Genomic DNA, 26,381 nt, shown 5'->3' on the forward strand with positions numbered 1-26,381 from the left:
GATTTTTGTTCCCTCCATTGCTGCTGCTGTTGTGCCACTAACTCTCTCCATGATAAAGGTCCATGAGCTTCACAACAAGCATACAGAGGAGTCAATGAAAACAGAGAAGTGGCAGTTTGAGTTCAAACACCTACAGGAGAAACACGATGCCCTGCTGAAAGAGAAGGAGGTAAGCTCAGAAAACTGGATCACAGGATAAAGACACCACAGATGAAAAAGCAGAGCATGTCAGTTAGTGCCTGGATGAAAAAGCCTTATGTGGTGTTAAAGGTGCAGAGGGTCAGCTCAATATATGTTGGTGAGATTGAGGTGGTGCAGGAGATCTGAGTAAGGCTTGAGGTAACACTTCACTGGTATCTTGAACACCTACTTCATCAGGCAGATGGAAAAGTTGTAGATCATCCTCAAATTACAGTTGTTGAGGTAACAGAAATTCACAAATTGCTGATTTGTGATCAGAATAAAATTCTGATCAGAATAAAATTCACTTTTGTGGAAGTTATTTGTGGGGGGGTGGAGAATAAAGAAGTAAACACATAAATACAACTTAAAAGAACTAATATTTCTTAACCAAAGCATAGAAGATGGGGCTTTGCATTATAGCAAATCATGGTGTGATTCTAGAAATCCAGCCACTGTGAAGAATTTGCCTATTTGAATTTGGATAGACAACAGTTCATAAAGATCTGTCCCAAAGGCAACTTCTGTTTGTGTTTTCCATTGAAAACAGAAATTGACAGAATCTCCATTCTAATAACTGAACACAGAAACACAGCCTGTGTTTCAAGGTCAAGTTCATTGCCAATGTGCACAAATACATGTACACACAGCTGCAATGAAATTGCAGCAGCCTCACAGGCACATGGCGTCATCCACAAGAAAAACAGAAATATAAAAATATATTTAACAGGAAAAAACTAATAAAACTAAAACAAAGTCTGTTTTAGTGCATAGTGGACATAGTGATGCAAAACTGAGGTACTGATTAGGGTTGTGCCAGTTGGTTCAAGAATTAAATGGTTGAAGCTGTTCCTGAACTTGGTGGTGTATGACTTCAGGTTACTGTGCCTTCTGCCTGATGGGGAGCAGTGAGAAGTTGGCATGGTCCAGATTGTGCATTTCATTTATAATTTCATGAATATTTTGCACGTGAAAGGAACTTGATGATTAAATTTGAAGTACTTTTCTGTCAGATCACATCGATCACAGTGTGTATGGCTGCAACCTTGAAATAAAGGACAGCATGGAAAATTCCTGTGGCCATACTGTGCCCACACAGCAGTAGTCCATAGACAAGTCTGTTGACAAGTAAAAGTAGATCAACAATCTACAGAGGCTGCAAATGTAAAAATAAAGCAAACGCTGGAAACGTTCAGTGGCTCAGACAGTATCTGTGGAAAGAGAAATAGTTAATGGTTCGGGCCCAAGACTCTTTGCCAGAGCTGGGAAAGGGAGGGAACAATCAGTTTTTAAGTTGCTGGGAGGGTGCAGATGGGATGGACAAAGGAAATGACCCTAATGGAGGTGCATGGTTGCCATGGTGACATGTTGCATTTGAAGGTTGATAGGTTACCAAGGGAAGTTGGAGAGAGACTGCTAAATTTTACATTACTATTAAACACCTGATTTCAAGAATTAAAACTAAAATAGTTTCATCTTTACAGAGATTAATAGTGGAACGTGATGGCCTCAGAGAAACCAATGAGGAGCTGAGATGTGCACAGGAACAGCAGAATTTCTTGAGTAAGGCTGGTAAGTTATACCCCTCTCGCCTGTTGCTGCCAGCTTCTGTGTACCAAAAGGGTGGAATTTTTTTCTTGCCCCTTGTAGGTGTTTTGTATGTGTATTTTTCCATCAATCTCAGTTCCTATACCAGATGCCTGGAAGCTTGAGTGTTCGGCACAGTATCCTTGATGTTCCTAGCAGTGTGCTCTTCTGGACCAAGATCTCAGATGTTGTTCCTGAGAGTTGTTGTAGCCCCTCCCCTAGTCCAGGTGTCACAGCTTCAAGTGCTCCTATCACTACTGGGATTACTCTGGCTTTAACTTTCCACCCTTTCTTCCCGCCATCACGGACATTTGACTACATGCTGCATCGACAAAGGAAACAGCATTATGAAGAACCCCGTGCACCCCCCCCCCCCCCAAGCTATCAGACTCCTCAATACCCGAAGCCTGGACTGACACTTTGCCCTATTGTCCTGTTTATTATTTATTGTAATGCCTGCACTGTTTTTGTGCATTTTATGTAGTCCTGTGTAGGTCTGTAGTCTAGTGTAGCTTTCTCTGTGTTGTTGTTTTTTACGTAGTTCAGTCTAGTTTTTGTACTGTGTCATGTAACACCATGGTCCTGAAAAAAGTTGTCTCATTTTTACTATGTACTGTACCAGCAGTTATGGTCGAAATGACAATAGAAGTGACTTGACTTCCTTTCTATCTGCTCTTTCAAGCCCTGGTATTTGTCCAATTTCTCATATTCTTTCTTCCTGATGTTACTGTCATTCAGGATTGCCACATCTCTTCCCATTGCTTTCTTCTGTTCCTTGTCTTATATCTGGTTGGTTAGCCAGAATCTGCTTATCACTTTCACAGGATTGTAGATATCATTCTCCACTACCTTCTCAGGTGTTTCCCATCTGGACTTAGGAGTGTCCAATTCATACTCAGCGCGGATGTTCCTGTACACAATTCCTGCAGCTTCTGCCGTTCAGTGTATGTCATATATGTCAAACTCAAGGCCCGCAGGCCAAATCCGGCCCGCGGTGGAATTATCTTTGGCCCGCGAGATAATATCTATTTACTACTAAAGCTGGCCCCAGTAATCGAAGCGCCTATGGCGTATGATATGGCTAATGCTGAGTTTATTCAGGTACCAGGTTTTCAGGGTTTTTAGTGTTTATTCGGTTTCCCTGGTTTATTTCCTGAATATCATTAATAAATAATTTTTTTCTCTATTAGAGCTGGCCCGCCGGTATATTGCATGCACCACTAATACTACAAATCCCACAATGCACTGCCAGTGCATTGCTCGCGCTTGCCTTACTCTCTCATCAGCATCCTTATGGCGCTAGTCACGTGTGGTCAACTTTCAGCTATCCCTCACCCCAAAAATGGCTGAACGAAAAGTGGACTTTGAAAACGGGTTTTCAAGGCAGGTGGAAAGCAGAGTATATGTTCGCAGATATAAAGGGCAAACCTGTTTGTCTTGTGTGCGGAGACGGTGTGGCTGTAATTAAAAAATATAACGTAAGACGACACTATGAAACGAAACACCACGACAAATACAAGCATCTGGACAAGAAACAGAAGCCCGCGATGTGCGGTCAAAAGAGTGGATTGGTGGGCAGGATCCGGGAGAAGATGCGGAAGGAAAACGGCGCAGGCGAGCTGACAGCTTATCACTGCATCATACACCAGGAATCGTTGTGTGGCAAAGCCTTGAAAATGGAACATATAATGAGCACCATAACACTAGCAGTTAACTTCATAAGAGCCAAAGGTTTAAATCACCGCGAGTTCAAGTCGTTTCTGGAGGAGTTGGGTTCAGAATATAATGATTTGTCCTATCACACAGAGGTACAATGGTTAAGCCAAGGAAAAGTGCTGAAAAGATGTTTCGAGTTGCGTGAGGAGATCTGTCAGTTCATGGAAAGCAGAGGGAAAGACACAACAGAGCTCCGGGATAAAAAGTTGCTTTGTGAAATGGCGTTTCTGTGTGACATCACGAGCCATCTCAATGCGCTCAACCTGCAGCTTCAGGGGCGGGGTCGTGTGATCACAGACATGTACTCTGCAGTGAGGGCTTTTAAAACCAAGCTGCGCCTGTGGGAGATGCAGATGCAGCAAGAAAACTTGAGCCATTTTCCGTGTTGCCAAACTATGAAAGAGCAGGTTTCTACCGCAGTGTTCCCACGTGCAAAGTTTGCTGAAAAACTTAGCATACTTGGTGCCGACTTCACACGGCGATTTGCCGACTTTGAAGCCCAAAAAAGCAGGTTTGAACTGCTCAGTAATCCATTTGCAGCTGACGTGGAAAGCGCACCAACCAACATACAAATGGAACTGATTGAACTCCAATGTAGTGACACACTCAAGGCAAAGTATGACTCGGTGGGCGCTGCACAGTTTCTACGTTTCATTCCCGACACAATGCCCCAGCTGCGTACCCAAGCTGCTCAAATGCTCTCTATGTTTGACAGCACATATCTGTGAACAACTGTTCTCTTTGATGAAGATAAACAAAACATCACACAGAATCGTCTTTCTGATGAACACCTTCACTCAATTCTGAGGATTTCCTCAGCTCAGAGCCTGACTCCAAACATTGATGAACTTGCATCCAAGATGAGATGCCAAGTATCTGGCTTAGACTAGTGTGAATCACAGAGTGTTGGCCTGTGGAAAAATGTTTTCATTAGAAATTACTCTGGAAAAGCTGCAGATAAAACCATAAGAAATAAATGCAACTGATTTTTTATTTATTTAATGTTCAATGTTGTTTTTGTAGGCAATAACCTAAGTTTTGTTAGTTCCAGGTTAATATGTGTAATAAATTCATTTCAATAAGTTTTGCAATAAACGCTGAACCAGTCTGGCCCTCGACTTGTACCGATTTTTTAATTTTGGCCCACTGTGTATTTGAGTTTGACACCCCTGGTGTATGTTGTCCCTGCCTGCATCTTGCACCCTGCTACTATTTATATGTCTGTGTGTGTGTAGTATTCATATAGTTAATGCAAAAAGAGCGAAAATATACTGAGCAAACACAAGGAAATCTGCAGATGCTGGAAATTCAAACAACACACACAAATTGCTGGTGGAACACAGCAGGCCAGGCAGCATCTATAGGGAGAAGCACTGTCGACATTTCGGGCCGAGACCCTTCAGTGTTCATGGGTTCTTTGACCATTCAGAAATGAGCAGCCCAAAAGGGATTACTTTGTCTTTACTCCTGTCCTGCTGTCCACCAGACTTGTTTCAAAAAACGACTAATTTGTGTTAAATAGACACTAACTCCGGGCATCTGTGGAGGGTGGAAATGAACTCAACCTGATCATTATCACGGCTTGTGTCTCCAATATCACACTGGCGTTGGATACAGATTTCTACTGCATTTCCTACTGCTGTGACTACACTTCAAATGTACTTCACTGGTTTAAAACCATTTTCAGATCTAAACTGGATGTGAAAAGAGCCATATAAAAATATTTTCAGCCAACTAGCTCTCTTTCTATTTTTTGTACAGTTCATCAAATGTTTTATGCATCTGCTGCTTTTGGCTGTACAGTTTATGATGCAGGAGATAAGGATAGAAATTTTAATTTTATAGTCATCTTTCAAACTCAACCAAGTCTTAACATGGTGCTGTTACAAGGATTACCTCTCAATAATAATGATCAGTTTGGACACAGAGGAGATCTGTATTTACTGATAAGTACCTTTATTGGCTCATCTAACAAACACATGAATTTACACAACTATGTGTACCTATGTGCATACCCATTAGGTTTTCCTGACTCTCCATGAACAGAGAAAGAAGGAAAAAGGTAATACCTGGGACAGGGAGTCTATATTGGCCAGGTGTTCTTCTAATCTCCATGTTTCTGACGTGGGGCTATCCACTTCTGCGATTGTTGGTCTCCACAGAGTTGTTGCTGTCTGTGCTCCCAAAATTCTCCATTTTCATTTTTCTCCTTATCAGATCAATCTGTGTTATTTCAGTTTAATTGGCTCAAGATCATCTGACTGAGGAGAACTGTGTTAGTTCTCATTGCATGTGGCTTAAGGTTACAAGTAGTATTGTTTTATGGCTGTTTCCTCCAGCCTTGTGACCAAGGTAATGTCTTTTGTTCAGTCCAATCAGATCAGCCAAACACTAGATCCGGGTGACCAGATCACAGGCTACTCCTTCTGCATGCCTGCCACTTTACCTAATAAACAGCTTATCTGAGAATGGTTGCTTTAATTTCCAGCATGTGCAGATTTCCTCATGTTTGCTATCTGAGAATGGTTTCAGGTTTGGTAGATTATCAGCAGAAACTCTTTGTGTTCATGTTCAGTTGCTCTGATCAACTCACCCCTGAACCCTCACCCAGTTCATCAAACAGTTCACAAAGTAGCAACTGCAAGAACAATCTCACAAAATCGCCACCTCCATTCCTACAACTGCATGGCCAGGACATGCCCTTGTCTCATTCCTATTAGATTGTAGTTCTTTCTGGCCAACAGTACATATATCATTTTCATTCAGACACTTGTACACCCTGACTGAATGCCCTGCTGCGCCCCCTCCCCAAAGAGTTGGGAAGGATCCCATTCCCCAATTCACAAGCACACTCTCATCCTACACTGGTCACTTTTCATCTTTTATTGCTTCTTTTATTGTAATAATACCAGTAATATATTTCTTACATAAACATGGCACGTCACACTTTACGTTAGCCTGTCAGTGTTCAGGCCATGTGACTCATGGACTTGTAATAATATTATTTTGTTACTGTACGTGCTGGTTCATAAATGTGATGCATGTGACAAAATATACTGTGTTTTGCACCTTGGCCCTGGATGAGCAGTGTTTCACTTAGCTATATGCATATGAATGGTTGAATGACAATAAACTTAAACTGAAATTTTCCTCTTGCTCCAAGAAACATAGGCATTGTCCATTCTGAATGACACACTGCAGCAACACATGGTTTAATGGCTGGTGTGAGCTTTTAAGCAAAGCTACATTTTGTGAAGTTGGGAATGTGTGGACATAGGGATATAATATAATGTATGTGAGTACTAACCTGTGCTTTGTGTTCATTTGTAGCATCTGATGAAGATTTATCTGTGGGGAATCTTGCAGCAGAGATAGTCCCTGCAGAGCTCCAGTGAGTCATTATTTAAAAGTGTCCCTTTCTCTCTAATGTAATGCACACAAAATGGTGAAGGAACTTGACAAGTCGGACAAACAGTTGATGTTCCAGGCTAAGACACTTCATTGGGCTTGCTCTCTGATGCCAATACCAATTCGGATTATCCCCAAGGATCCATGTTCTTTAATGGGAAAACAAAGTATTTTACTCTTAACATAAACATTTTTAAACTGAATACCGCCTCGGTTTGTGTAAAAGCAAATGTACTGTATAATGATACTTTGTAAAATTCGGATTTGAAGATGAAATGTAAATTTCAATATGTGTAATTTGAAATTGTGAAAGGTTGGAGGCATTAGGGAGCTGAAGGTAAAGGAACTCTTATGAGACAGTGATTATAATATGATAGAATTCACCCTGTAGTTTGAGCAGGAGAAGATAAAATTAGATGTATCAGTGTTACACTGGAATAAAGGGAATTATAAAGGTGAGAGAGTGAGCAGTTTCAAGTTCCTGAACAGTGTCAAGATCTCTGAGGATCTAACCTGGTCCCAACATATCAATGTGGTCATAAAGAAGGCATGACAGTGGCTATACTTCATTAGGAGTTTGAAGAGATTTGGCATGTCAACAAATACACTCAAAAACTTATATAGATGTACCATGAAGAGCATTCTTACAGGCTGCATCGCTGTCTGGTACGGGGAGTGGGGGGGGGGGGGGGGGGTGGTGCTACTGAACAGGACCGAAAGAAGCTGCAGAGGGTTTAGATCTAATCAGCTGTATCTTGAGTACCAGCCTACAAAGTACCCAAAATATCTTCAGGGTGCGGTGTCTCAGAAAGGCAGCGTCAAGGCATGCCTTTTCTTCACTGTTAAATCAAAATCCTGAAGGCACACACTCAGCAATTCCAGAACAGCTTCTTCCCCTCTGCCATCTGATTCCTAAATGGACATTGAACCCTTGGACACTACCTCACATTTTTTAATATACAGTATTTCTGTTTTTTAATCTATTCAATGTACATTTTTATCTCTTCTATATTATGTATTGCATTGAGCTTTTGCTAAGTTAACAAATTTAACATTACACGCCGGTGATAATAAACCTGTTTCTGATGAAAGAGGAGCTAGTCAAAGTTGATCGGAAGGGGGACACTATCGGAGATGATAGCAGAACAGTAATCGCGGGTGTTTCTGGAGGCAAATCGGAAGGCACAGGATAGATACATCCCAAAGGTGAAGTGGTATTCAAAGGGAGGATGAGGCAAACGTGGCTGACAAGGGAACTCAAAAACAGCATAAAAACAAAAGAGTATAATAAAGCAAAAATTAGTGGGAATATAGAGAATTGGAGAGATTTTAGAAACCAACAGCAGGCAACAAAAAAACTACAAGGAGAGAAAATAAGAAATATGCAGTTAAGCTAGCCAATAATACAAAAGAGATACCAAAAGGTTTTTCAGATATATAAAGAGTAAAAGAGAGATGAGAATAGATATTGGACCACTGGAAATTGACACTGGAGAGGTAGTAATGGAGGACAAAGAAATGGTAAATGAGCTTAAGTATTTTCCGTCAGTCTTCACTGTGGAAGAAGCTAGAAATTCAAGAGTGTCAAGGGGCAGAAATGAGTGCAGTTGCCATCACTAAGGAGAAGGTGCTTGGGAAGCTGAAAGTAGATGAGTCACTTGGTCCAGATGGACCACACCCAGGGTTTTAAAGAGGTAGCTGAAGAGAATTAAACATAGAAACATTGAAAGCCTACAGCACAATACAGGCCCTTTGGCCCACAATACTGTGCTGAACCTGTACTTACTTTAGAAATTACCTAGGGTTACCCATAGCACTCTATTTTACTAGGCTCCATGTACCTATCCAAGAGCCTGTTAAAAGACCCTATTGTATCTGCCTCCACCACTGTTGCCAGCAGCCCATTCCCTGCTGTAAATGCTCTCCGTGTAAAAAAAAACTTACTCCTGTAAGTTACTCTGTACCTACTTCCAAGCACCTGAAAACTGCCCTCTCATGTTAGCCATTTCACCCCTGGGGGAAAAGCCTCTGACTATCCACATGATCAATGCCTCTCATCATTTTATAAACCTCTGTCAGGTCACTTCTCATCCTCCATTGCTCCAAGGAGAAAAGGGCAAGATCAACCAACCTATTCTCATGAGGTATGTTCCCTGATCCAGGCAATATCCTTGTAAATCCTTTCTATAGTTTCCACATCCTTCCTGTAGTAAGGCGACCAGAACTGAGCACAGTACTCCAAGTGGGGTCTGACCAGGGTCCTATATAGCTGCAACGTTACCTCTCGGCTCCTAAATTCAATTCCACAATTGATGAAGGCCAGTACACCATACGCCTTCTTAACCACTGAGTCAACCTGCGCAGCTGCTTTGAGCATCCTATGGACTCGGACCCCAAGATCCCTCTGATCCTCCACACTGCCAAGAGTCTTACCATTAATACTATATTCTGCCATCATACTTGACCTATCAAAATGAACCACCTTACACTTAACTTGGGTTGAACATCATCTGCCACTTCTCAGCCCAATTTTGCATCCAATCGATGTCCCGTTGTAACCTCTGACAGCCCTCCAAACTATCCACAACACCCCCAACCTTTGTGTCATCAGCAAATTTACTAATCCATCCCTCCACTTCCTCATCCAGGTCATTTATAAAAATCACGAAGGGTAGGGGTCCCAGAGCAGATCCCTGAGGCACACCACTGGTCACTGACCTTCATGCAGAATATGACCCATCTACTACCACTCTTTGCCTTCTGTGAGCAAGCCAATTCTGAATCCACAAAGCAAGGTCCTCTTGGATCCCATGCTTCCGTACTTTCTCAATAAGCCTAGCATGGGGTACCTTATCAAATGCCTTACTTATTTCCATATACACTACATCTACTGCTCTACCTTCATCAATGTGTTTAGTCACATCCTCAAAAAGTTTAATCAAGCTCATAAGGCCTTTGACAAAACCATGCTGACTATATCTAATCATATATAATGCCTCTCCAAATGTTCATAAATCTTGCCCCTCAGGGATCTTTTCCATCAACCTACCAACCACTGAAGTAAGACTCATTAGTCTATAATTTCCTGGGCTATCTCTACTCCCTTTCTTGAATAAAGGAACATCTGCAACCCTCCAATCCTCTAGAACCTCTCCCGTCCCTATGATGATGCAAAGATTTCCACCAGAGGTTCAGCAATCTCCTCCCTCAGTAGCCTGGGGTACATCTCATCTGGTCCCGGTAACTTGTCCAACTTGATGCCTTCAAAAAGCTCCAGCACATCCTCTTTCTTAATGCCTGTACGCTCAAGCTTTTCAATCCACTGTAAGTCATCCCTAGAGTCACCGAGATCCTTTTCTGTAGTGAATACTGAAGCAAAGTATTCATTAAGTATCTCTGCTATCTCCTCCAGTTCCATACATTCATTTCCACTGTCACACTTGATTGGTCCTATTCTCTCACATCTTATCCTCTTGCTTTTCACATACTTGTAGAATGCCTTGGGGTTTTCCTTAATCCTGCTCGCCAAGGACTTCTCATGGCCTTTTCTGGCTCTCCTAATTTTATTCTTATGCTCCTTCCTGGTAGCCTTATAATCTTCTAGGTCTCTATCATTATCTAGTTTTTTGAACCTTTCGTAAGCTTTTCTTCTTGACTAGATTTTCAACAGCCTTTGTGCACTATGGTTCCTGTATCCTACCGTCCTTTCCTCATCTCATTGGAATGTACCAATGCAGAACGCCACACAATTATCCTCTGAACATTTACCACATTTCTGCTGTACATTTCCCTGAGAACATCCATGCTTCCAAATTCCTGCCTGATAGTTTCATATTTCCCTTTACTCCAACTAACGCTTTCCTAAATTGTCTGTTCCAATCTCTCTCCAATGCTATGGAAAAGGCGATAGAATTGTGATCATTATCTCCAAAATTTTCTCCCACTGAGAGACCTGAGACCTGACACCTGACCAGGTTCATTTCCCAATACCAGATCAAGTTCAGTCTCTCCTCTTGTGTCAGGAAACCTTCCTGAACACACCTAATAAACTCCACCCTATCTAAACCTCTCACTCTAGGGAGATGCCAATCAATATTTGGGAAATTAAAACCTCCCACCACGACAACCCAGTTATTATCACATCTTTCCAGAAACTGTCTCCCTATCTGCTCCTCAATGTCCCTGTTACTGTTGGGTGGTCTATATAAAAAAAAACACCTGGTAGAGTTATTGACCCCTTCCTGTTTCTAACCTCCATCCACAGTGACTCAGTAGACAATCCCTCCATGACTTTCTCCTTTTCTGCAGCCGTGACACTATCTCTGATCAGCCTCTTAAGCCTCCCTCCCTATCCTTTCTGAAACATCTAAAGCCTGACACTCTGAGTAACCATTCCTGCCCCTGAGCCATCCAATCTCTGTAATGGCCACAAAATCATAGCTCCAAGTACTGATCCAGACTCTAAGCTCATCTGCTTTGTTCATGATCCTTCTTGCATTAAATGTAATGATCTTTCAAGAATCACCAGATTATGGAATATTTCCAGAGGACTAGAAAATAGCAAATATCATTCCACTCTTTAAGACGGGAAGGATGCAGAAGAAGGGAAATTATAGTCCAGTTAGGCTGATATCAGTGGTTGAGAAGATATTGTCAATTATTAAGGTTGTGCTTTCAGGGTACTTGGAAGCAAATGAACAAGTAGGCCAAGGTCAGCGTAATTTCCTTGAGGGAAAATCTAGCCTGACAAATCTATTGGAATTCTTTGAAGAAACAGCAGGTAAGCTAGGCAAAGTAGATGTTGTTTTCTTGGATATTCTGAAGGCCTTTGACAAGGTGCTACACAAGTTAACAGCCCATAGTATTACAGGAAAGAAGACTGGCTGACTAGCAGGAGGCAAAGATTGGGAATAAGGGTGGGTCTATTCTGGTTGGCTGACAGTGGCTAAGTGGTGTTCCGCAAAGGTGACAGATGGAATATAGCATAGGGAGATATATGGTTATACACTTTGGTAGAAGAAATAAAGCTGTAGTCTATTTTCTAGACAGGGAGAAAATTCAAAAGTCAGAGGTACAAAAGGTCTTGGGAATCCTTGTACAAGATTTCCTACATGTTAACTTACAGCTTGAGTTGCTGGTAAGGAGGCCAAATACAATGTTAGCATTCATTTCAAGAAGACTAGAATATAAAAGCCAAGGATATGACACTAAGTCTTTATAAGGGATTGGTCAGACCACACTTGGAATATTGTGAGCAGTTTTGGACCCCTTATCTAAGAAGAGATGTGCTGGCATTGGAGTCGGTCTAGAGGAGGTTCACAAGAATGATTCCAGGAATGAATAGATGAGGAGCAATTAATGGCTCTGGAAGTTCAGAAGAATGGGGAAGGGGGTCTCATTGAAACTCATCAGTGGAAGGGTTAGCTGGAGTGGATCTGGAGAGAACATTTGCAAAGCGAGTAAGTCTAGGACCAGAGGCACAGTCTCAGAATGGAGGGGCATCCATTTGGAACAAAGATTAGAAGAAATTTCTTTAGCCAGTGTGTGGTGAATTTGTGGAATTCATTACCACAGATAACTCATTGATTGTACTTAGTTGATTAGTTCTTGTTTAGTCTGGGTGTCAAAAGTTATGGGGAAAAAGCAGGAGAATGGGATTGAGAGGAATAATAAGTCAGCCAGGATCAAATGGCGGAGCAGGCCCAATGGGCCAATGGCCGAATTCTGCTTCTCGATCTTATTACTGTCAATTTTCTGTTTCACTAGAAGAATTGAATTGAATTGACTTAATTTCTTGCATCCTTCACGTACATGAGGAGTCTCCATCTAAATGTGCAATTTATAGTAGTATGTACAGCAGTAGAGTCAATATGGCATAGAAATACAACTGTGTCAGAGTGAATTAATCAGTCTGATGGCCTGGTGGAAAAAGCTGTCCCAGAGCCTGTCAGTCCTGGCTTTAATGCTGCGGTACCATTTTCCAGATGGTAGCAGCTGGAACAGTTTGTGGTTGGGATGACTTGGGTCTCCAATGATCCAAAGTGCTGTATAAATTATTGAATGTGTCTACTGCAATAGTATAAGCTGCTAGTTTCTGAAGGCACTGTTTTCTGCAAGTCTGGTAGTTTTAATGTTCTTTTTCTTCATCTCTGACAAAGAAAAGGTTCCTCGAATTTGAAAGCATGTTTTTTTTAAACTGTGAAGCCCTTTGGAATACTCAGTTTGCAGGGGCTTAAGCTGCCAGACTGTTCAATCCCAAAAAGAGCACTGTGATGTGTGGTCTGGTTCCGACTGCCTTGGCACCAAGGTTCCCACTTTTTTTTACAGCTGTGCAGACCAACCATTGCTCTGAACAGGAAATTTTTACACAGTCTGAAAACTGCCTATACTATGCATGCTATGAATGTGTAGAATGAAAAATTGAAAAATCACCATATTTTTGATTTTATTAATTGAATACAATACCACAAAGAAAATCTGTCACATTTCATAAAATTTTTCTTGACTGTCTTTACTCCAGCTGCGCGGCAACAAAGGCCATGTGCACAATAGCTTTTTAGTTACTGCACAGCCACGCACCTGCGTGGCTTCGAGGGAACGGTGCTTGACACCAACTTGTGCACTGTAATGTGGGGTCAGGTTCAGACTGCCTTAGCACTAACGCCTGTCGGTATTTCTTTCAGGGAGAAAGTTATACGGCTGCAGCATGAGAACAAGATGCTGCGTGTACAGCAAGAGGAGACATACAAAGATCGATTAACAGAATTCCAGAGCGTTCTGGATGATGCCAACAGACACACTCACAAACTGGAGAATGAAAACAGGTTAGAGAGTTTCTTTCTGGCATTCGGAAGGAGAGGCTGCAGGCAACTTAGAGACTGAGTAGTTTCCCTCATCATGTGGTTCTGTAAACTCATTCCAAATGGATTGGGGGAAAAGTGAACATTATGAATGCAAGATTTTAACAAAGAATTTCCATTTATGGGATAGAATACGTAATGTAGCATCGTATTTGTTCGCACTCGTATTAATATTTTATGAAGATATTTTTGAATGAGTAAACTTCCCTGGGACAATTCATTCATAAGAATCTCTTCATATTTTTACCTTTTGTAAAATCTATGCAACTTCAGTTTAATAACATCCTTCCTACAGTAGGGTAGCCAAAACTGAACACAATACTCCACATGTGGCCTCACCAGCATCCTGTACAACTGCTCCATAATCTACCAGCTTTCCTGCCCAGTGGCCTGACTGATGAACGCCAACAGTTAAGCACCTTGTTTGCCTCATTGTCTACCTGGGACTCCACTTCAGTGCGCCACGTACTTGTACTCCAAGATCCCTCTGGTCTACAATGCTCCTCTTGGCCCAGCCAGTCACTGTCAAATTCCAACCTGAATTTGACTTTCCAAAACATCTTCCATATTAATTAAACTCCTTTTGCTATCCCTCAGTGCACTTACTGTTCAAGATCCCCCTGTGCTTTTTGATATCCCTTTCACCTACCTATTTTAGTGTTATCTGTAAGTTTAATAGATTGAACATGTTTGTATCTGCCACAGACTGCTCCAGGTAATTTTGTTTTCCCTCATGAACCAGGAGATAAATCCAACCAACATTTTAAATGTTTGAATGTTAGAGAATGTATTTTAACCCTTTGTGACCAATGTGTTCCAGGCTGAACCAACAGCAAATCACTGAGTTACGGTCACAGGTAGAACAGCTCCAGAGGGCTCTACAGGAACAGGGCAGCAAAGCTGAAGATGTGAGTACCTGTCCTGGGTCAATGTCTAATGTGGTTAGTTGGGGAAACAAGTTGATCAGTATGGACTCAATGACAGAAGTGAAAGAATCAGAATCAGGTTTATTATCACTGACGTATTTTGTGAAATTTGTTGTTTTGTGGCAGCAGTACAGTGCAATACATTAAAAATTACCATAAATTACAGTAAAAAATGTATTAAAAGATAGATAGCAAAATGATACCAAATAATGAGGTAGTATTCAGGGGTTCAAGGACCATTTAGAAATCTAATGGCAGATGGGAAGAAGCTGTTCCTAAAATATTCAGTGTATATCTTCAGGCTCCTGTACTTCAATGGTTGTAACAAGAAGAGATCATGATGGATACTGCCTTCTGCCATTTCCTCTGTATGAAAATTGAAGTATCAAAGTCTTCCTCCTTTTACTTGTCAATTTGTCTGTCTGTCTTGCTTCTTCCACTGATCTGCTCCCTGAACATTTGTCAGACCCTGTCTTAAGTGGCATTCAGCCTAATATATTCCCAGGGGTGGAAAATGGATCTGATTTTAAACGCAGCACAGATATTGAAGCAGTCAGATTTTCCTGCTGTTAATTGTGGCCAGGGTGCTGCTGTTGAAGTAATTTATTGGTGACAAGTGAGCAAGTATAGACTGGCAAAGTTTCACATTTCACCAGCCCTGCTGGGGAACAACTTATATCCTTGATCACATATTACCAAATGCTGCAGATGCAGCAAGGTAATCTGTGTGTAAAAGTAGAAACAGTTTGCTCTAGTTATGTAGGTCTCTGGTGAGCCTGCACATGGATTATTTTGTACAGCAGCCCTCCTGCTGCAAACAGAGGGGTATACCTGTAAAAGGAGGATTCTAGCCACGGTTCACAGATTGATCATTGCAATTTGGGAATGGAGATGCCGTGAGAGTTTTTAAAAACAGCAGAAGCCTGGTAGCGTTCAATCCAACATCAGAGTGTGGAGGTGACTTGTGCAAAAGCAGGCAGCAGGTTGTTGGTTAGTTGGTGAGCATTTTCTACTGTCTAATTCCTGCTTTGTGGTGGGTCCTTGTACAGATATTTGCTTCATTAGCCACTGGTGAAGTTCCCGAAGTCTGGAATGTAGCTAAAATTCTGTTGTTTAGGAAGGGTAGCAAGGGCAAGCCAGAAAGCTACAGATTAGTCAGCCTGACATCAGTGGTGAGTAAATTACTGAAGGAAATTCTGAGCTACAGAATCAGCCAACATTTGGATAAGCAGAGTCTGATTAGGAGGAGTCAGCATGGCCATTGTGCCTGACAAACCTTTTAACAGTTTTTTAAGCAAGTAATCTAAAAGATAGATAATACTAGGGCAGTGGCTATTGTCTATTTGGACTTCAACAAGGTCCCACATGACAGGCTGGTCTGAAAGCTTAGCTCCCATACAATCCCAGGAGAACAAGTTAGGTGGATAAATGTTTTGGATATGAATGCACAAGATATGATCGATAAGTTTGCAGATGACACGGAATTAGGAGGTGGTGTTGGTAGTAAGATTATCATAGATGACAGGGAGATCTTCATTAGTTAAGGAAGTGGGCTGAAAAATGGCAAATGGATTTCAATGCAGATAACTGTGAAGTGATGCACTTTGGAAAGCCAAACCAGCTTAGGACTTGCATTATGAATGGAACAGAAGAACAAGTGCATAGTTTGTTGAAAACAGCATTACAGGTGGACTGTGGTGAAAAGGTGTTTAGTCAGGGTACTGACTATAGGGACATTATGTTGCTGTTGCCATCATCGGAGCTGGAGCCAGTGTGGAAACCATGAAAAAAGGAAGCATGGCAGCGTAGCTGTTAGCATAAAACTATTACAGAACCAACAACCCAGATTCAATTACTCCACCGTCTGTAAGGAGTTTGTGCATTCTCCCTGTAACCATGTGGGTTTCCTCCCACATTCCAAAGACTCTGAGTTAATTGGTCAGAATGGGTATAATTAGATGACACAGGCTCATTGGGCCAGGTTCTACTGTAGTTCTAAATTTAAAAAGGAAAAATTAGCATAATGGGAAGAGCAGTGTGCACAAATGTTAGATCTCACTACCAAATACAGCAGAAAAAATAACATAAAATTAAAGTCTATCTAAATGCACACAGCATTCATAAGATAGACAAGTTGACAGCACAAATAAGGTCTGATAACCAGTTCACTGGCGGGTTGTGATGTAACCAAGAGTATGACTGACTCTTCAGAGAATTTGACATTGCAGGAAAGGCAGAAAGGAAAAAGATGAGTGAGCTCTGTTCAAAAGTTCAAAACTCAAAGTAACTTATTATCAAAGTGTGTATATGTATCCATAACAGAATCAATGGAAGACCTCACCAATTGAGTGTACAACCAGTGTGCAAAAGACAACAAGCTGTGCAAATGCAAAAAGGAAGAAGAAATAGTAATAGTGAGAAATAGCAGAACATTAGATGAAGAATCCTTGAAAGTGAGTCCATAGATTGTGGGAATATTTCAATGATGGAGTGAGTAAAGTTGAGTGAAGTTATCCCCTTTCAGATGTCCCCTAAAGGATAAGATCACTGATGGAATGCGGAATGATACTGGTTCGGAAGGTCAAGGTGTAGAATAGTTCAAATGGTGATAATGTCATCAGTGAGAATGGCCTCTTAAATAACAAGGACTTGAAAGAAAGAGATTTTTATAATCCTGGATGTATTTGGTATCAGTTTAGGAAACAAGGTGGCAAGGGTAGTCTTTAAAAATCAGGTCTAAAGAGTATTCAGATAGCCACCCCTGGTTCTGGCCCATGTTTACTTTATTAACAACACCATCACAGTGACCTGTATCAGTTTGGGAAACAAGCTGGCAAGGGTGGTCCTTTAAGGTCAGGTCTTTAGAGTATTCAGATAGCTACCCCTAGTTCTGATCCTTGTTCACTTTATTAACAAAACCATCACAGTGACCTGGTTAGAGGAGAGATGAAGTGTGTGACTCACATCAAGCAGTCTGTTCTACAGCAAAGAGAGAAAAGGGCTTATTTAAAGAGCAGGAAATCAAATTTATTATCCAAGTGATGTGTGCAACTCCTCACAGAAGTGGAGAATATGAAATGATGGGAGGATATGTCAATAAGTTGTGCGCTATATCAATGTCAGTTGCTTTCTACCGACCTGATTAGAGCATTTACCCATTCCCTATTATGTTGTCTTGACAATAGCGTTGTCAGCACATGCAACTTTTGAAGAAAGATTGGGTAAAATGAAAAGAATCTGAATTACTTATGCAATCAGTTATAGAGAGAATTTGAAAATACAGATCTACATATAGCTTTTATGGTGATTAATTTAGCACTGGGAAGCAGTGTAGTACTTTGAAAGCTGCATCTTTGTAAATGAGGGAAGGTTAAACATGAAATATGACTGACTCAAGTGGATTAAATTTGGTTGATAAATGCCTAATGTGTTTCTTTCTCTTCCCTTTTGTGTGTTCTCACCTTCAATAGGCCATTGTAAGTATATCAGCAGTTGGATGTTCACCCAGAATGAGCATACAGAGAAAAGATGCACAGGTGTTGGCCAGGGCACCACTTAAAATTGCTATGTATTTTCACTTGCTGCTTTGAAATCACATTTAATTTCTCCTTTGCATATTCAAAAAAAAAATCACATGAACCTGCTTCTCTTTGGTTTGGGGGCCTTTCAACCCTTTGGAGTGTTGTTTCTTCCACCGAAGGATACAGACCTAATTATCTGGGTGATGTAGGTAATCTTAGAACACCATTAAACTTACTCAGAGAGGCATTGGTATAGGGGTTTAGTTATAAATTGCTTATCTTGGTATACATCTTTCCTACCCTTGGCATAGCTCTTTCCTGGGATCTTAAAACCAAAAAAAAATTCCACCTTCTGTAGTCTTTCACATGTAATCTGTGGGCTTTCAAGTTCCTGGTGTGATGTTACTGGGATTGGCTTAATGACCTTTTCCAGTATTGTGCATTCCTTTGTCCCCTTTGATAAACATGGAAAGTAGTGTTCAATAAAAACTACTGTCCCTGTGGAGTTATCAGTTAAAGAAGCAACCATCATCTTATTTAATAATAAACAATTAATGGGTGTAATTTTGGGGGATTAGTTTTGGAAGGACAAACCTGGCACTTTCCAAAGGGTTGAAGCCCACAATTTCATTCACTCCTGGTTAATAAATCAGTGAAATGGTCACCAACCCTTCACTAGGCCTCTTGAGATCTTGTTCAGGTTATGTGGAACACCTGATTGGACATAACTGTAAAGGGAATGGAGCAGAGCTATTTGATCAGATCACTTAGACCAATGAGTCTTCTGATCTGCTTAGCAGAACAAGCATTAGAAATGGGGAAGTCATTGCATTTGGGACTTCCAAAAAATGTATACCTAGGTAAATAGAACTAGAAAAGTGTTATGAGTCACATGTGACAATTGAGTTGACTATTCAAGCATATTATAGAGTGGGCAGAATAAAGTGATTAAGCAGGAATTGTGTAGAGCTAGTAACGAGGTGATGAGTTATCTGTCAGTATTCCTCCTTGCCTTTGAAGGTCATTCAGATCGTCACCCACCTGCATATACATTGCACCTTTCTGAACGTGAGAATGTTGCAAGGTACTTTATAGCCATATGAGCACACTTAAAGTTCCATCATATTCTAAAGCATTAAGGCATTTTACATTGCAGTCATTTAAACCAATACCACACTGTTCTGGCCCTTCTGAACCTTTTGGTAGTTAAAGAGCCAATTACAGTACAAACTCTTAGATATAGTATTGTGTAATAAGAAGGGATTAATAATATTGTAGCTGAGGGGCTTTTAGAAAAGAGTATTCATTTTTTAATTATTTTACAGAAATATGAAGATTGAAAGTAAATTAATGTGACTAAAATCAGCATCTCAAGAAGAATTAATATATAGTGTACAACAAATATTAGTTATCTTCTTCCATTAATTCAAAAAATTGAAAAAGGTTTCCACAGACTGGAAAGTAGCAAATATAATCCCACTGTTTCAGAAAAGAGGGAGAGAGAAAACCAGGGACCGTACAAATTAGAATCATAGAGCACTACAGAAATAGTCCCTTTGGCCAATGTAGTGCATGTGAACTGTTATTATGCCTAGTCCCATTTACCTACACCTGGACCATATCCCTCCCACCCATGTACTTATCCAATCCTCTCTTGGATGTTGCAGTTGAACCCAAAGTCCCCACTTCCACTGGCTGCTCATTCCACATTCTTACCACCCTCTGAGTGAAGAAGCTCTCGCTCAAGTTGCTCTTAAATATTACACCTTTCACTCAACCTATGACCTCTATTTCTGGTCTCATCTTACTTCAGTGAACAAAGCCTGCTTGCATTTACCACACCTATACCTTTATCAAATCTCCTCTCATTTTCCTATGCTCCAAGGAATAAAGTCCTAGCCAGTTCAACCTTTCTCTGTAATTCAGGTCCTCAAGTCCCAACAACTCATTTAAATTTTATCTGCACTCTTTCAATCTTGTAGCTAGGGGACCTGAACTGCACACAGTATTCCAGATTTGACCTCACCAATTTACTCAGTAGTCTGATTTATGAAAGTTGGTCAGGATAAAGGAAAATGCTGGAATCTTAGAGGTAGCGGAGTCTATGATCAATAGGATTGGGCCAAGTTATTGTGGACTTGTGAAGAGCTAATTGTCTTTGATAAATCTGATGAAGATTTATAAAGCTGCAACTAGCAGAAGTGATGAGGGGGCAACTGATAAGTGGTTTCAGACTTTCAGAAGTTCAATGGATAAAATAATCCATGAATGCATTGTTTAGAGTATGAGGTGATGTGCTGACTTGCACCAGTTAGCAAACAGGAGACAGTGCAGAATACTTGCAGTGCGGAAGTGGGTGGCTGATACAAATAGGATGCCCAAGGCACTGGTGCTGTTCACAATCTGTATCCATGATCTGAATGAGGGAACCAAGTATAGGGATGATGCAAAATGTGATGAAAATGCACAGAGGTGGGGAATAAACATGGTAGGGATTTGGACAAGGAATGGCAAGTGGGATCTAAGATGGGAAAAATTCAAACCATCCACTTTCATAGGGGAAAAATGGGAAAGAAGGGCACTTTGCAAATGATAAGATTAAAAGGGTGGCTAATGGCTCTAAGTGTCCCTGTATTTTAATCACCTAATGTTAACCTTCACATTTTGGCCAGCACTTAACGTTGGCCTTTATTTGAAGAGGAACCAAGTAAGAGAGTAAAGCCTTTTACTAAGATCATACACAGGATACCATAAGTGAAACTTTATATCCTCTCCTTCACCAAAAGTTTCCCATCTCTCTTCATGAAAATCAAAACCAAGGTGAAGAACTAAACCATATAAATAACCACACAACCATATAACAGTTACAGCACAGAAACAGGCCAGCTCGGCCCTTCTAGTCCATGCTGACTCTTACACTCGCCTAGTCCCACTGGCCACACTCAGCCCATAACCTTGCATTCCTTTCCTGTCCATATACCTATCCAATTTTACTTTAAATGACAATACCGAACCTACCTCTACCACTTCTACTGGAAGCTCATTCCACACAGATACCACTCTCTGAGTAAAGAAATTCCCCCTCGTGTTACCCTTAAACTTTTGCCCCCTAACTCTCAAATCATGTCCTCTTGTTACCTTACCTCAACCTTACAGTGCTGATATCCTGTAGTGTTTGGGGTGTCAGTGAAGGAAAGAACCAAATATTTTGGCTGAATTTGGGCTTTAGAGGATTGTAATTGAAGAATTGATGGAAGAAAAGTAATATAGTGAATGCCAAGGAAGGTTGTGTACAAGTTTGATTTTTAAGATCATGGGGAATTGATGATTTGATCAGAAAATAACTCAACAAGGAATGGAAATAAATGTTATGTCCATGACAAAAAAACAGGTGCAACTGACACAAAATGGCAATGGATTGGGTCCTGATTTGGATTTGAATAGGCACAGATCTCAATGGCCAAGTAAAGGGCTTAAAATTTGGGCAAGGATTCCATTCAGATCATCAACTGTTCACCTTTGCTGTTTCTGGATCCCTGGAATATGCTGCTTTATCTCAATGTGATTAACTTTGTAATTGTGCAGTAATTCAATAGAACTTTGATTAACAGAGCAGTTGTATTTTCCTGTTGTAGACTTTACTTAGCTTTATCTTCCTCCTCAATGTTTTTCCTTGCAGTCTAATTTGCTGAAGCGGAAACTGGATGAACATTTGTAAGTAGTAAAGGAATCTTTCATATTTGTGGCCTTGTACTCTTAGACAATAATATCTGAAAAATTTTAGCTCCTCGTGACCTTAGATGTTTCTCTGCCATTTGAGAACTGTAGGCCATGGTAGTACAAAATCACAACATTTAGCTGTATCCCTTCAGTTGTGTGAATAGTTATGAAGCTTTTTGAAGGAAGGTACGAGGTCAAAGAATACTCCAGAAAAACAGATGAACAGAGAAACGCTTCCACAGTCAGACCAGTTTCTCTAAAAGTTGGTGGATACTATTGGTAGGGACAACCTACCAGGGACAAGTTACAGTGGTTGCGTCTCTGGCACCAAGACTGGACCCTCAGCTCAGAAGGGAAGGAGGGAAAAAAAGAGAGCAGTAGTGATAGGGGATTTGATAATTAGGGGGACAGATAAGAGGTTCTTTGGAAGAGATCGAGAATCCTGGATGGTCTGTTGCCTCCCTGGTGCCAGAGTCCACGATATCTCGGATCGAGTTCTCAGTATTCTCAAGAGGGAGAGTGAGCAGCCAGATGTCGTGGTCCATGTAGGGACCAGTGATGTGAATAGGAAGAAGGAGGACTATTGGGTGGTTATAGACCACCCAATAGTCAGCAAGAATTGGAGGAGCAAATCTGCAGAGAGATAGCAGACGACTGCAGGAAACATAAAGTTGTGATAGTAGGGAATTTTAATTTTACATGGACTTCAGTAAGACCTTTGACAAGGTCCTGCATTGGAGGTTAGTTAGGAGGATTCAGTCGCTAGGTATACATGGTGAGGTAGTAAATTGAATTAGACATTGGCTCAATGGGAAAAGCCAGAGAGTAGTAGTAGAGGATTGCTTCTCTGAGTGGAGGCCTGTGACTAGTGGTGTGCCACAGGGATCAGTGCTGGGTCCATTGTTATTTGTCATCTATATCAATGATCTGGATGATAATGTGGTAAATTGGATCAGCAAATCTGCTGATGATACAAAGATTGAAGGTGTAGTGGACTGTGAAGAAGGTTTTCAAAACTTGCAGAGGGATCTGGACCAGTTGAAAAATGGCAGATGGAGTTTAATACAGACAAGTGTGAGTTATTGCACTTTGGAAGGAAAAACCAAGTTAGAACACACAAGGTAAATGGGTAGGGTACTGCAGAGTGCAGTAGAACAGAGGGATCTAGGAATACAGGTACAAAATTCCCTAGAAGTGGCATCACAGGTAGATAGGGTAGTAAAGAGAGCTTTTGGTACATTGGCCTTTATAGATCAAAGTATTGAGTATAAGAGTTGGAATGTTATGGTGAGGTTGTATAGGGCATTGGTGAGGCCAATTTTGGAGTATTGTGTGCAGTTTTGGTCACCAAATTACAGAAAGGATGTTAATAAGGTTGAAAGAGTGCAGAGAAGGTTTACAAGGATTTTGCCGGGACTTGAGAAACTGAGTTACCGAGAAAGGTTGAATAGGTTAGGACTTTATTCCCTGGAGCATAGAAGAATGAGGAGAGACTTGATAGAGGTATATAAAATTATGATGAGTATAGATAGATTGAATGCAAGCAGGCTTTTTCCACTGAGGTTAGGGGAGAAAAAAACCAGAGGTCATGGGTTAAGGGTGACGGGGGAAAACTTTAAAGGAAACATTGGGGGGTGGTCTTCTTCACACAGAAAGTGGTGGGAGTGTGGAATGAGCTGCCAGATGAAGTGGTAAATGCAGGCTCACTTTTAACATTTAAGAAAAACTTGGACAGGTACATGGATGAGAGGTGTATGGAGGGATATGGGCCAGGTACTAGACAGAAAAATGGTTTGACACAGCCAAGAAGGCCCAAATCTGTGCTGTAATGTTCTTTGGTTATATGGAGGAGGTCCTGCAAACAGAATTTAAGGAATTAGGTACGACAGGACAGGACCTCCAGGGTTGCAATCTCAGGACTGCTAACCATGCCAAGTGATAGTAAGGCTAGAAATAGGAAGATAATGCAGCTAAATATGTGGCTAAGGAGTTGGTGCATGAGGGAGGACTTCATGTTTCTGGACAATTGGGCCTTGTTCCAGGGAAGGTGGGACCTGTTCCAACAGGACTGGTTGCACCTGAACTGCAGGGGGACTAACATCCTTGCAGGAAGGTTTGCCAGTGCTGCTCCAGGGGTTTAAACTAGATTTGCAGGGGGAGGGGAACCAGTGTTAAAGCAGATAGTGAGGTGGAGGAGGATAAAGGTCATGCGAGAGCTGTAAGTGGAGATCGTGGAGTAAAGCCAGATCTAACATATAAAGAGGCTTTGAGGAAAGAGAAACAGAATAAAGGGTATAAGGGTAGTAAGGTAGAAGGGCTAAAGTGCGTGTACTTCAATGCAAGAAGCATCAGGAACAAAGGTGATGAACTGAGAGCTTGGATACATACATGGAATTATGATGTAGTGGCCATTACAGAGACTTGGCTGGCACCAGGGCAAGAATGGATTCTCAATATTCCTGGATTTCAGTGCTTTAAAAGGGATAGGGGGAAAGGGGAGGAGGGGTGGCATTACTGGTCAGGGATACTATTATAGCTACAGAAAGGGTGGGTAATGTAGCAGGATCCTCTTTTGAGTCAGTATGGGTAGAAGTCAGGAACAGGAAGGGAGCAGTTACTCTATTGGGAGTATTCTATAGGCCCCCTGGTCGCAGCAGAGATACCAATGAGCAGATTGGGAGGCAGATTTTGGAAAGGTGCTAAAATAGCAGGGTTGTTACCATGGGTGATTTTAACTTCCCTAATATTGATTGGCAGCTGATTAGTTCCAATGGTTTAGACGGGGCAGAGTTTGTTAAGTGTGTCCAGGATGGATTCCTGTCACAGTATGTTGACAGGCCAACTAGGGGGAATGCCATACTAGATGTAGTATTAGGTAACGAACTGGTTCAGGTCACAGATCTGTCAGTGGGTGAGCATCTGGGGAACAGTGACCACCGCTCTCTGGCCTTTAACATTATCATGGAAAAGGATAGAATCAGAGAGGACAGGAAAATTTTAATTGGGGAAGGGCAAATTATGAGGCTATAAGGCTAGAACTTGCAGGTGTGAATTGGGATGATGTTTTTGCAAGGAAATGTACTATGGACATGTGGTCAATGTTTAGGGATCTTTTGCAGGATGTTAGGGATAAATTCGTCCCGGTGAGGAAGATAAAGAATGGTAGGGTGAAGGAACCATGGGTGACAAGTGAGGTGGAGAATCTATTCAGATGGAAGAATGCAGCATACGTGAAGTTTAGGAAGCAAGGATCAGATGAGTCTATTGAGGAATATCGGGTAGCAAGAAAGGAGCTTAAGAAGGGTCTGAGGAGAGCTAGAAGGAGGCATGAGAAGGCCTTGGCGAGTAGGGTAAAGGAAAACCCAAGGCATTCTTCAATTATGTGAAGAACAAAAGGTTGACAGGAGTGAAAATAGGACTGATTAGAGGTAAAGGTAGGAAGATGTGCCTGGAGGCAGTGGAAGTGAACGAGGTCCTCATTGAATACTTCTCTTCAGTATTCACCACTGAGAGGGAACTTGATGACGGTGAGGACAATATGAGTGAGGTTGATGTTCTGGAGCATGTTGATATTAAGGGAGAGGAGGTGTTGGAGTTGTTAAAATGCATTAGGGCGGATAAGTCCCCGGGGCCTGATGGAATATTCCCCAGGCTGCTCCATGAGGCGAGGGAAGAGATTGCTGAGCCTCTGGCTAGGATCTTTATGTCCTTGTTGTCGACGGGAATAGTACCGGAGGATTGGAGGTAAGCGAATGTTGTCCCCTTGTTCAAAAAAGGTAGTAGGGATAGTCCGGGTAATTATAGACCAGTGAGCCTTGCATCTGTGGTGGGAAAGCTGTTGGAAAAGATTCTTAGAGATAGAATCTATGGGCATTCAGAGAATTATGGTCTGATCAGGGACAGTCAGCATGGCTTTGTGAAGGGCAGATCCTGTCTAACAAGCCTGATAGAGTTCTTTGAGGAAGTAACCAGACATATAGATGAGGGTAGTGCAGTGGATGAGATCTACATGGATTTTAGTAAGACATTTGACAAAGTACCACACGGTACGATTATTCAGAAAGTCAGAAGGCATAGATCCAGGGAAGTTTGGCCAGGTGGATTCAGAATTGGCTTGCCTGCAGAAAGCAGAGGGTTGTGGTGGAGAGAGTGCATTCGGATTGGAGGTTTGTGACTAGTGGTGTCCCACAAGGACTGGTTCTGGGACCTCTACTTTTTGTGATTTTTATTAACGACCTGGATGTGGTGTTAGAAGGGTGGGTTGGCAAGTTTGCAACGACACAAAGGTTGGTGGTGTTGTGGATAGTGTAGAGGATTGTCGAAGGTTGCAGAGAGACATTGATTGGATGCAGGAGTGGGCTGAGAAGTGGCAGATGGAGTTCAACCCTGAGAAGTGTGAGGTGGTACTCTTTGGAAGGATAAACTCCAAGGCAGAGTACTAAGTAAATGGCAGGATACTTGGA

The 26,381-nt window shown here is 41.5% G+C and overlaps 1 protein-coding gene across 5 annotated transcripts in view; it reads left to right on the forward strand.

The window, feature by feature from the left end:
- The window catches only part of LOC132406322 (protein Hook homolog 3-like), a 119,720-nt gene that overhangs the window by 67,176 nt on the left and 26,163 nt on the right, over positions 1-26,381 (forward strand). For 3 of the 5 annotated variants that reach the window (XM_059991831.1, XM_059991832.1, XM_059991835.1), the window contains 7 exons: positions 59-169; positions 1,665-1,752; positions 6,814-6,874; positions 13,575-13,715; positions 14,572-14,659; positions 18,148-18,213; positions 21,878-21,912. In XM_059991831.1, the coding sequence (XP_059847814.1) occupies positions 59-169; positions 1,665-1,752; positions 6,814-6,874; positions 13,575-13,715; positions 14,572-14,659; positions 18,148-18,213; positions 21,878-21,912 (590 nt within the window). The remainder of the gene's footprint in view (positions 1-58; positions 170-1,664; positions 1,753-6,813; positions 6,875-13,574; positions 13,716-14,571; positions 14,660-18,147; positions 18,214-21,877; positions 21,913-26,381) is intronic. The other 2 variants (XM_059991833.1, XM_059991834.1) reach the window with 1 other exon arrangement.

This window comes from Hypanus sabinus, chromosome 16 (assembly GCF_030144855.1).
Source record: "Hypanus sabinus isolate sHypSab1 chromosome 16, sHypSab1.hap1, whole genome shotgun sequence".
NCBI classification, from domain to species: Eukaryota; Metazoa; Chordata; class Chondrichthyes; order Myliobatiformes; family Dasyatidae; genus Hypanus; species Hypanus sabinus.